The 13,138-nt window shown below is 43.0% G+C and overlaps 1 protein-coding gene across 2 annotated transcripts in view; it reads right to left on the bottom strand.

Moving 5' to 3' along the window:
- Positions 1 to 13,138, bottom strand: part of SIRT7 (sirtuin 7) — an 83,272-nt gene that overhangs the window by 2,353 nt on the left and 67,781 nt on the right. For both annotated transcript variants that reach the window (XM_085884712.1, XM_085884711.1), the window contains exon 9: positions 12,461 to 12,567. In XM_085884712.1, coding sequence (XP_085740838.1) covers positions 12,461 to 12,567 — 107 coding nt within the window. The remainder of the gene's footprint in view (positions 1 to 12,460; positions 12,568 to 13,138) is intronic.

The following is a 13,138-nucleotide window of genomic DNA, read 5'->3' as shown; positions in this document are numbered from 1 at the left end:
TCTCTATTATATTGATGACTTACAACAATACTGTGTGAATGGTAACATTAGGGTCAGGAATAATTAACAGCAATATTATAGTCAGGAGTAAAAGTAGGTACATGGCTGATGGTAGTGGAGGGACTGAGGATACAGCCCCTAATGCAGATGTTGGGGCAACTGGGTATGGCGCAGTCAGCGACTGCAATAGAGTTGGTGGAGATGGAGTTGGCGGCAACAGAGTCAGAGATGGAATCGGCTGAAATGGAGCGTCAGAGCCAGAGGGGACAAGATCAGGTAGAGGTACGCCACAAGACAGGGACAAGATTAGGCCTAAAAAGGTGGTGCAGGTAAAACAGATGGATCAGGAGTTGGGACAGTGAAAAACAGGAGAAAACTAGAGGGGGAGCACTCGGTAGAGTGCAAAACCTCCACCGCCAATACTGCTGTGTCACTGAAGTGAACCTGATATCCAATTCATTGTAGGTCAAAACGGATCAGACTCTACTGAACCGCGATTGAATAAACTAAACGAGATCGACACGCATGTAGAAATGCCCAAAAAATAAAATCGAAATTTTTTTGAAAAAAAAGTTGCAAAATTTCTGGGTTTTTTTTCTCTAACAATTTTTTTTTAACCTCTGCCATCGAAGATGGACGGAGGATACTGTTTTCACCCCTGTCTGTTTGTTTGTGAACAGTATTACGGAAAAACTCCTCGACGGATTTCGACGAAACTTGGTGGGGGGATTAGGTATGGTCCAAGGATCACGTACCAACAAAAAAACATGCCAAAATTATAATTGAGGCTGATTTTGGAACTTCAGGTGGATATCCACGTAAAATCAATTTTTGTCTCAAGGAATCTAGTTATGACGGATGAATCGAGTATGTAAAAGGGAAAGTTGCAAACTATAACTCTGTGAGCACTGTTGACGTTAAATTGAATGAATAGGATATCAGGTTCACTTGAGTGACCTAGCAGTATTGGCGGCGGAGGTTTTGCACTCCACCGAGTGCTCTCCCTCAAGTTAACCTCTGCCATCGAAGATGGACGGAGGTTACTGTTTTCACCCGTCTGTTTGTTTGTTTGTTTGTGAACAGTATTACGGAAAAACTCCTGGACGGATTTCGACGAAACTTGGTGGGGGGATTAGGTATGGCCCACAGATCATGCCATTAGATTTTGGACTTGGTCCAAAGTCCAATATGGCCGCTATGGCGGCCATTTTCAAAAAATATTTGAATTTTTGTTTTTGCATTTCTACATGTTTTAAGTGATTTCCAACCAAAAAAAAAAAATTGTTGGAGAAAAAAAACCAAAAATTTTGCAACTTTTTTTCAAAAAAAATTCTATTTTATTTGAAAAATATTTGAATTTTTTTTTACATTTCTATATGTTTAAAGTGATTTCCAACCCCCAAACTAGAGGGGGAGCACTCGGTAGAGTGCAAACGAGATCTGTTGAACTCTCTCATACATTAATATTAACAACAAAAACGATCTTATAATGCTTCATCTTCCTCTCTCACACATGTGGTACTCTTTACTGTTTCACAATGCACTACTCTTCTGCTATTTTAACAGACTGCTCTCATTTCGACCTCTCCTTCATTCCTTGCCTAAAAAATCCAACTATTACAGCGCTTCTTCTCTCCATGCTCTGAATTCGCCTTCATTGCATCCATCAAGAATTGTGTTAAATCGCATCTCTGACCTAAAACTTTTAAAAACCACAGTTTGCCATGGATGCTCGCTTTCCATCAACCATTCTTTCTTTCCAACTTCAGTGCCAACTCACCCCCCTCACCCCTCACTCTCACTCTCAAAGCAACCATCCCACTCTTCTCCCTCCAAGCCTCCCTCTCACCTCTTTCAAAAATTCCCCCTCACCTTTCTCCCACCTTTCATCCCCCTCACTCTTCCTTCTCTAAGTTGCCCCCCTCTCATCCACCAACCTGCCTCCCTCCACTGCCCTCTCACCTCCATCTCTTCACTCCACCTCCTCAAATACTCAACTGCCATCTTCCTTGTCTCTTGTCCCCCCTCTCTCCCAGCACCACAGAGCCTTTTCTCCTCCTCATTCGGCCCCCTCCCCTCGCTATTCTGCAATACCCCACACTCCTTCAGCAACCCTCCTTACCTCCCCCTCGTCCCTCGTCCTACCCTCCCCCGCCCCCTCCACCTCCTGCACCGAAAGCCTCCTCCCCTACCTCTTCATTAAAAGTGTGGACCTCAAATATCCGGGGCCTTCGCTCAAACCTTTCAGATCTTTCCATGCAGGTTGCCACTGACAAACCAGACATTATCTGCCTAACAGAAACTTTCCTCTCCCAAGACGTGTCTGACTCCCAAGTATCTCTCCCTGGTTACTCCCTCTTACGGTATGACAGACCTGAGCCTCGTCCTGGTGGAGGTGTTGCTCTCTTCATCAAAGACTCTATTCCTCACTCTCCCTGCACTACTCTCACTCCCCCACACCCCCAGGAATACCTCTGGCTTCGGCTTCCCTCCACTCCCACCTCATGTTTATATGTGTACTGTACCGTCCACCGAACAGTGATGACTCCATCTACACCTCACTCTCCGAAAACATGGACCATCTTCTATCTTCTCATCCAAACTCTCTCTTCCTCATATGTGGCGACTTCAATTGTCATCACGCCAGTTGGCTAGGTGTGGGTACCTCTCTCACCTGCCATGGGACATCAGCAAAAGCTTTCTGTGACTCATTGGGACTGACTCAATCGGTCAACTTCCCGACCCGGATCTCAACCAATGGTACTCCATCTCTTCTGGATCTGATTTTGACAAATTTCCCTGACAATATCTGCTGCTCTTCCTTCGCTCCAATTGGTTCTTCTGACCACGTCCTTGTTAAAGTGGACATCTCTCTGGCTGTTATCAGAGAACCACCTCACCGCCGTCGAGTCTGGCATTTCACTCAAGCCGACTGGCAGGGTCTCCGAGCAGCCATCAAACTGACAGACTGGTCTCCTATCACTACTTTCTCAAACATCAACTCATCCTGGGAATTCTTTCAAAGAAACTTGCTCTCCCTCATGCACAGATTTATCCCCTCTCGTGTTCAGTTGTCTTACCCTTCCTCCCGCCCTTGGTTTACTGAAGCTTGTGGCGAGGCAGTTATCCTGAAACAACTTGCCTTTGCCTCATGGAAAGCAAACCCAACTGAGGGCAATCTCAGTTCTTTCCACAAAGCTCGGAACAAGTGTGTAGCTACCCTCAGGAGAGCCAGAAAACAACATCTTTCTCATCTCAAGTCTGAACTCTCAAACCTCTCTCCCTCCTCAAAATCCTGGTGGCATTTAATCAAATCTGTTTCTGGTGTATGTTCCCCCTCCATCCCCTCCCTTACCTCAAATGGCCGCACTGCTGATTCCACACGTGATAAAGCTGAATGTCTAAACTCGGTGTTTGCAGCTAAATCTTGTGTCCCAAACCCATCACTATCTCTACCCACTTTACCCAGTCGCACCCAACTGTCCCTGGACTCTGTATCCTTTTCTCCTGACAAGGTGGAGAGCTTGCTTTCAAACCTCGAGTCGGATTCTGCAACCGGTCCAGACGGCATCAGCCCACGTGTCCTCAAAGCCTGCTCTTCTGCTCTTGCTCACCCTCTCTCTGTTCTATTCACCCTCTCATTTTCCCAAGGTCATCTGCCATCTGCTTGGAAATCTGCTAACATCACTGCCCTGCATAAAAGGTGCAAAAACAGATCCCTGTAACTATAGACCAATCAGCCTTCTCCCAATCATCAGCAAGGTTATGGAATCCATCATCGCTTCAGACATGAAATCCTTCCTCTTCTCCAATGGCTTGATTTCCAATCATCAATTTGGTTTCAGACCAGGTCACTCTACCCTAGATATGCTGCTACTGCTCTCCCATCAATGGATGGAGGTCCTCAATGCCAGACAGGAAATCCGAGCCGTATCCCTGGACATATCACGTGCTTTTGACACAGTCTGGCACCCTGCCCTACTCACCAAACTCTCTTCCCATGGTATTCAAGGCCATCTCCACTCATGGCTCACAGACTTCCTCTCCTGTCGCAGTCAACGTGTGGCCCTAAATGGAGTTCTTTCATCCCCTCTTCCTGTGCAAGCTGGAGTTCCTCAAGGTAGCGTTCTGGGCCCTGTTCTTTTTCTGGTTTTCATCAATGATCTCTCGGACTCTCTGGAAAATCCTCTATTTCTCTTTGCCGATGACTCCACCCTCTGCCGTACCATCTGTCATCCCTCAGACCGGCAAGCAGCAGCTTCTTCGCTCACTGCAGATCTGGATAAAATCACAAACTGGTCCAACACGTGGAACATGTCTTTCAATCCAGACAAATCTCACACTCTCACTATGTCTCTTCGAAAGGACCGTTTACAAAACCCCCATCCACTTTCTCAACAATCCTCTGGAAGAAGTCTTTTCTTTCAAGCTTCTGGGTCTCACTATCTGCCATGACCTTTCCTGGGAAAGTCACATTTCCAACCTTGCCTCAAAAGCCAGTCGCCGACTGGGAATCCTCCGTCGTGCAAAGTCCTTCCTCGGCCCTCTTGAGCTCCTGACCACTTACAAAGCTTTTGTCCGTAGCCTGATGGAGTACTGCTCTCCCCTCTGGGCTGGTGCTCCTGCCTCCCACCTTTCTCGACTTCACGCTGTCGAAACCAGGGCTTTTAAGATCATTGGCATCTCCCGCAATGAAGCTGAGTCTTTGGGCCTCTCACTCAATCACCGCAGGTTGGTCAGTGGTCTTTCTGTCTTCTACCGACTCCTCTCCAGCCTTGCCCCCCTGCTCTCTCTGCGATTTGTCCCAACCACATTTCCACAGGGCGCTCAAGGTCCGCCAACAACCCCCTTCTGGTAAAACTACCAAAATCACGAATCACTGCTCATCTTCACTCTTTCATTCCTCTTTTTCCCGCCTTTGGAATAAACTTCCTCACTCTATTCTTTCCCATTCTTCCCTCCAGGCTTTCAAAACAGCTGTTCACCACCACCTCTTATCTTCCCCCATCCAAATCCTCGATCTTTTCTACCCCCGATAATCCACCCAAGCCCACTTCCTTCAATTCTCCTGCTTTCCTTCCTGAAAGTCCCTGTAATGTCCATCTTCTCCTCGCCATGTTCCCCGTCCCATCCCCATCCCTCTCCCTTCCACAGTTCACCTGTGTCTGTTCCCCAATGTTTTGTCCCTTCCACTCCCGCCCCTCTTGTCTCATGCCTCCTTGCTGTGAGTTGTGTGTTAGCTCTCATACGAGCCTCGACCAAGGTATACAAAAAAAAAAAAAAAAAAACCTATGCCGCCAATACTGCTGGGTCACTTAAGTGAACCTGATATCCTATTCATTGTAGGTCAAAACGGATCAGACTCTACTGAACCACGATTGAATAAACGAAACTAGATCGACGCGCATGTAGAAATGCAAAACAAAAAATCTAAATTTTGTTGAAAAAAAAGTTGCAAAATTTTTTTTTCTCTAACAATTTTTTTTTTGGGGGGGGGGGGGTTCGAAATCACTTAAAACATGTAGAAATGCAAAAAAAAAAAATTCAAATATTTTTTCAAATTGGCCGCAATAGCGGCCATATTGGATTTTGGACCAAGTCCAGAATCTAATGGCATGATCCTTGGACGAGACCTAACCCCCCCCCCACCAAGTTTTGTCGAAATCCGTCAAGGAGTTTTTCCGTAATACTGTTCACAAACAAACAAACAAACAGAAAGGGGTGAAAACAGTAACCTCCATCCATCTTTGATGGCGGAGGTTAAAAATGCATTAGCCATGGACAAAGTTGGAGGATGAGGGGCACACACAAAATAGGAGGGTCTGGTAAAGACGAGTGGTTCAGCCAGGAGGTGGGGGTGGACTAGTGGGGTGATTGTGGGGCAGAGGGATGGGGTGGGTTCGAGTCCCTATACACTAGTAGAGACATGACGCGTCCCACAAAAGAATGGTCACGTGGGTCATGGGCACCATTTTGTTTCTATCGATAGCTCTTTTGTTTTTTTTGAAGTGACAGGATGCTGTGCCATAGGATGCACCAATCGATCAGAGAAAGGATTCAAAATGTATAGATTCCCTGCAGATGCCAGAAGAAAAAAAAATTGGGAAAATAAAGTTAGTCGTCTGAGATGGAAACGGACTTCAAGGCGGATTCTGTGCCAGTTAAGTTGTAGTCCTGTGTGTGTACATTCACAGTATATGTGGTCCTGTAATCATATTGTAGTCGGCAGTTGGGTATAACTCGTAAACAGACATCTTTAGATAATTTATGACATATCAAGCACATCCTGGAAAAATTGGACATAAGTAAGCACATCGTGTGTGCCTGTAACGCAAGTTTGTTTATTTATTCGAATTGGTCCAAGTGTTGCAGTTAACATTGAGGAATAACATGTCATGGTCCATGACACAGATAATTTCAAAAATATTTCAGGATCCATTTGCCTTTGGCCTGACCTTGTAACAAAACAGTACATTATATTATATTGCTGCTTTGTTGTCTCCAAACAACTTCGTAGAGGAATGAGAAGAGTGGGAGAAAAAAACGGAGAAAATGAGAAGAGAATAATAGAGCGTATCAACGAAGTGTGGTAAAAGGAAACCATAGATGGGAGAGTAAATGGGAATATAAAAGAACGAAGGATTTCATGCACATGCATGTTTTCAGTGGTTCGGTACTTATATTGAAAGAAATGAAGAGTTGGAAATCATTAACCCCTTCACTTATGGCTCATCTTCATTTGAATGCAGACCTCTTTTTATTCCTTCTTTGTTCTTTCCAAGTGTCTTCCTTCCTGGTCCATTTGACTGCAAAGAAAACTTTACCTATCCATATGTTCTCAAGGGGTTGGCAAGATGGGCGAAGGGCACACACACCCATCTCTTCGCCATATCCTGGGTTTGAATCCCGAGCCAGCAAAAGCTGGCATCTCGGTGCATCACAGGCAGGGCAATTCATCAATGTTTGTGCCGTCCCTCAAATGGAAGAAAAGTCGGGTGTCCCGTCTGCTCGCATTGGTTGGTGGACGTTAAAGATCCCAAAGTGTCCTTCACGAAGAGGAGGCAAGCTATTACTGGCACCCTGAACAAATGCCAAATTCCTGCCCTAACTGCTGGGAAGGTAATGGAGAACCAGCCAGTAACATCCTTACCAAGCAGCCAAGGACCTGCCTTCAAGCAGAGCACACAATCAATTATTCTTCTCAAGCCCTTTCTCTTTTTTTTCACTCACAATTGTTATCTTTTCTAATTCTCTACTCACTCTATTTCCAGCTTTCATTTTCCTTCCTCCAATTCTTTCAAATTTCTTCATTCTGTCACTACCTGTGTGTTTCTTCTACTCACTTGCTCTGTACACAACGAATTAAGCCATCGGTCCCCAACCTGTGGCCCGTGGAGCCCTATACTGCGGCCCGCGAGGACTTTCCAATCAAAACACATTTCCATGTAGCAATTTTAAAGGGGTTTACACAATGCCACTGCCGGCCGGCGCCGTGACCTGAAAAGGCTTACACAATGCCGCTGCCGGCCACTGCCGCTTCCCGCCAGGAGGAATCAAATCAATTTGATTTTACCTTCCGGCATCTTACGGCAGTATTTAAAATTAATTACACCCCAAACGGAAATTTGTTCAGAATTACAGTGCGTGAACAATCAATCGATCGAATACATATAAAATTTATTAATTAAAAAAGCAATACTCCAATAAACCCCAAAGGTTGTATCGAATTCTCAATTTTTTCTTCGATTTTTTTCTGGCTCCCAACATCCTTGGGAGTAGTGAATGCGGCCCGTGGGATCAAAAGGTTGGGGACCACTGAATTAGGCACTCATCAGTGTGAACCTTTGCTTGTGCATTACACTTCATTTGCCACGGTTTCTGCAAAATATTTTAAGGTTAAATCAATCCTGTCTGATTGTATGCTTATTCCGATGCATTGGAAGAACGAAAAAATAAGCAATATCTTATATACAGTATATATAATCTGTGCCCGTCCGTCCGTCCGTTTGGGGAGGGGCTTCTCAGTTCAGACCAGTTGGTCATCTTGGATCTGATCTCGAAAAAAAATGACGTGCTTATGTAAGCCAACACTCATTACACTGGGCTGCATTTGAAATATTTTTTTTTCAGAGGTCTAGGTTTTCTCAAAGGCCCTCATATGTTTTTTTTCATGCTGAATTCAGAAATGTATCTAATTTCGCTCAATCAGGTCAAGTTTTTTTCTCAATTTTATGAGATTTCTATCTCAATTTTCTCAATTTCTATTTCAATTTTAAGGAAAAAAAAAATAATCAAAATTTGTTTTTTTAATTAGCATTTTTAAAATTCAAAATCAGACTTCCATTGACAGAAAATGTACAAACTAGAACGGGCACTCATAGAGCGCATACCTTCGCCGCCACTACTTTTTTGTTCTTGGTATGAGTGTGGGGAACTGGTTTCATATGAATGGTCTTATGACACAAACCACATGTCTATAATGTCATGACCCCCCCGACTTTCGGGGGCTACGGACTAAACAACAATCAACTCACGTCGTTTTGGCGAGTCTTCACTCGCAAGCTCGGTGAATACAACGTTTCAACAAGAGAAGGTAATCTCGTTTGATGCTGGTTTCATGCAAATCGAATAAGAATTGACTGAGTTATGCCGAAAACCGCATATTTTTCAAGGGCGTGACCCCCCCCCCCGACATTTTACCCCAAACGGTGACATGTGTTATGACGTCATTGTGTCACAAGATTGGGCATTAAATTCTGAACATTTTGGTGCTGGGTTCATGTAAAGCGGACAAGAATTGACCGCGTTATGACAAAAACCGCACATTTTTCAAGGTCGTGACCTCCCTGACCTTTGACCCTGAACCGGTAACAAGAGTATGGGCGTCATTGTGTCATATTGCATATCACAAGATGAGGCGTTGAATTCTGAACATTTTGGCATTAGTTGCATACAAATTGAGTAAAAATTGACCGTGTTATCGTAAAAAGACGATTTTGACCTTTTCGTGACCTTGACCTTTGACCCGAACGATCCCAAAATCTAATCGAATGCTTCCTGGCTAATAACCAATCATCCCACCAAATTTCATGCAATTCGGTTTAATACTTTTTGAGTTATACGAATCACAAGATTACAAATAAATAAATAAATACACGCGACCAAAACATAACCTTTCGCAGAATGCGAAGGTAACTATACATATAATGACACACAAGTACACTTAATGTGGAAGAAAGTGCCTTCTCAATTACTTTCATTTCAATTTCAGAAAAATATAGATAAATCGTTGTCTCTGGCAACACCCAACTTCAGTCGCTCCAGCAGTCGCTGTTTTCCTTCGTCTTTTTAATGTTGAATTTCACATTAACGGTACTTGTGCTGGGTGTGCTCTGGCTTTCAAAAGGAATTAGCGACTGTGGCTAATCCAGGTTTAGAATGATTAGCCACAGGAGAAAGGAAATAGCCACATATTTTATTCAAAAGTTTTTTTTTTAGCAATATGAAATAATAAGTTAATTTTAAGGCAGATGTGTGAGTTTGATGGGTGAGGTTGGTTGGATGAGTGAGTTGGATTGTTCAGATTGGTTGGATGAGTGAGTTTGACGTGCGAGATTGGTTGAATGAACGACCATCAGGGGAGGTGGTGATTGTGAGGGATGGTGGTGATGATGGTGTGTGTGTGTGTGTGTGTGTGTGTGTGTGTGTGTGTGTGTGTGTGTGTGTGTGTGTGTGTGTGTGCGTGTGTGCGCGCGCGCGCGCGCGGGGGGGGGGGGTTATGGTCGTTGTGCCTTTAGTAGGTGGTAGTGGGAGATGGGGGTGGTTGTGGACCAGGATTGGACCAACCTCATGCCAGTCAAACTCATCATCCAACCATTCTCACCCAACAACTTCACTCATCCAACCAATCTCACACATCAAACTCACTCATCTAACCAATCTCACACATCAAACTCACACTTCCAACCAATCTCACCCATTAACTTCACTCATCCAACCAACCAATGTCACACATCAAACTCACTCATCCAACCAATCTCACCCAACAACTTCACTCATCGAACCAATCTCACACATCAAACTCACACTTCCAACCAATGTCACACATCAAACTCGCTCATCAAAACAAACTCGTCCTACTACAGGTACTACTACTGATTGTGTCAAAACTCACCTGGCAACCACTGACCCAACGAAGCATGTAGCGCCGAATCATTCCAGAAATAAAAAGAATTTTTTTTTTTTTTTAATTTAAATAAAATTTTGAGACGAGAATAATGGGAATCATGCGTAATTTCGGTCGATTTTTTTTACTTGAAACTACAGGGTGCCCCACAGAAAACCAGGAAATTTGGTACAGTTTATTTAAAACAAAACAAAAGCAAACTTAGATGTAGTGTAAAACACAGATACACTTTATTTTCAAACAAAACAAAAGCAAACTTAGATGTAGTGTAAAACAAACACACTTTATTATATGTTAGTTTATTGATATGGTAAAATACGGCAAAATAAATCTTAAAATCTCAAATTTCCTGGTTTTCTGTGGGGCACCCTGTAGTTTAAAACTACTGAAGTTAATATATATAAGCTTGTGTGAAATCACGCGTGATTCCCGTAATCAAAACATACAAAATGGCGGCCGTCTCAATGAAGGTTGAATTCTGTGCTAAAATCACCCAAAGTTCGTCTAAAACTGGTAAAAAAAAAACCACTAAAACATGGATTAGCCACAGTAGCTAATGGGTGGTTTAAAATATTACCCACAGGTAAGGGGGATTCGCCCTGTGGTGACGTGGCGAGTGGCAGCGCACACCCAGTTGTGCGTTATGTTGTATATAGTTTGTACATTTTCTGTCAATGCAAGCCTGATTTTGAATTTTAAAAATGCTAATTAAAAAACAAAAATTTTGATTATTTTTTTCCTTAAAATTGAAAAACTTGACCTGATTGAGCGAAATGAGATACATTTCTAAATTCAGCATGCAAAAAACATGTGAGGACCGTTGAGAAAACCTAGACCTCTGAAATGACGCAGACCAGTGTTATCTGTGTGCCAAGATTAAACAACATCAGTGAATGCATGCCTGAGAAATGGTTGAGGACGTGTTCAACATTGGGATTTTTACAATTAAAATAGCCGCCAGTCAGCCATCTTGGATCTGATCTCAAAAAAAAAAAAAAGACATGCATATGCAAGCCATCATTCTTTATCTGTGTGCCAAGTTGAACAAGATTGGTAAATGCATGTCCGAGATATGGTATGGACGCACACACAAAAATCGAGACCAAATCCATAAGCCCCCGTTTCGGACAAAGTCCAATCGGGGCTAAAAAAAAATCCATGTTTAATGCTCATTTCTATTCCTATGCTCCTCCTTTTCCCCACATTTGGAACTGCCTTTTCAACATCAGTTCAATTGTTTTCTTCTTGCCAGAGCTTCTACTTGGCAGTGTCCCACCACTTCAAGTCATCCTCTATTCCCAATCTCCTATTACCCCCATTAACCCTCCCCAAGCTGATCCCTCTTACTTGCAGGTTGCCATCTTTCTTTGCCTTTCCTCCCTCTCTTTTCTCTTTTCAACCATTCCATTGCTTGTCTCTCTCTATTCCTCTACTACTTCCCTTTATGGTATTTTGACTTCCATTCTCAATCATCTCTCTTCCACGATCCAAAATTTTTGATAGAAAATAAAGTAGCCACCAATCTGAGACAGTTTCATATGCTCGGGTAACAACACCAATTGCTGTTGGCTCGGCGGTTATGCCACATCCTGGATGTCCTAGCACAGCCCTTCACTCAACAACCTGCACTTTAATACTTTTTGCAGACAAAAAGCAGGAGAGGCAGCGTTGATGTCAGCAGGTTTGTGTGATTATCATCACACATTTTTCAAAAAAAAAAAAAAAACCGGAAGGATATTGTAATCAGCTCTGTCTGTCTGTCACGCGATCTCCTCCTAAACGGTTGTGCAGAAATTTACCAATCTTGATTAGGTAGTTATGATCACCACATAACACGAAGGTTTTTGCCACGCTTCCTGGAGCAGTCAAAAGGTGAAATACAAAAAAAAATAAAATAATGCAATTGTGAGCACATTTTTAAACATTATTTAATGAAACTTTCTCAATGCAAATCAACACTGAGAGACACATGAAATATGTAAAGTTTTTTTGGGGGATTTCACCACCAGTTCATTCCCCAGGGGGTGGGGACTTTGGGTCACAGGGGTCAAAACGGGGAAAGAACGTAACCTCGAAATTTGATATTGGGTCATTCCCGGTGGAACTTTTTGCCATCTTTTCAACTTTGCTTAAGGTGGGAAGCGTGGAGATTTGCGATGGCACACCATCGACTTCGTTCTCATTGATAGTAAAATTTATTTTGCTCTATATTTTACATGTTTACTTATCAACAAGCAATTTTATTTGCTCATAAAGCACTCATTCGTAACACACCTGTTGTATGGTGGAATCTCTAGGCCCAGCTGCTTCATCAGCATTATCATTATATCATCACAACGGGCAGAAACTTTCAGGACTGCTGCACCATCCTTTGGGGTCCACTGTAGGTGCACAACAAATGCAACCAATGCTCAGATGGCTTATTTGTAAAACAAATAAATAAATAAAACAACCCATGTGCTTGCTCATTGTGGCCGATTTGTTTTCCCCACCAAGAATGAAGCAATGCGGGGAGAAAAAGGAGACCGATTTGCCGTCAGTGTCGCAACAAGCAGTGCTCCCCAAATATTATTGCAATGAAGCAAATTTGTGTACGAGTGAAAGCACTATTTAAGGCTACTGGCCATGATGTAGTGGTAAAAATGGCCACTTCATTTTACTTTTGATTGTCTTTTTGGATTGTTTTTTGATAATTTCACATTTCGCTTTTGATGCCATGGTTTAACATGCAATGTTCTCTTTCTGTACACCTTCCTTTTATCTTAAAACCAGAGTGGAACAAATAAAAATCAGAAACCACAATGTCATAACTGGAAAGACAGTGTGCCATTTCCCCTACTTCCAAGTTTTCAAAAGTGAAGGTTGTAAATTAAACAGGTATTTTTGGGAGATTAGCCTGTTCGGTGCCAACATCTACACTTTTACCTCTGATGCTGGGATCACAGAATCAAA

This window comes from Eptatretus burgeri, chromosome 6 (assembly GCF_056783735.1).
Source record: "Eptatretus burgeri isolate ZD-2024b chromosome 6, Ebu_testis_v1, whole genome shotgun sequence".
Classification (NCBI taxonomy): Eukaryota; Metazoa; Chordata; class Myxini; order Myxiniformes; family Myxinidae; genus Eptatretus; species Eptatretus burgeri.
Note: the sequence above shows the minus strand (reverse complement) of the source record. Positions and strands in the feature narration are given on the sequence as shown.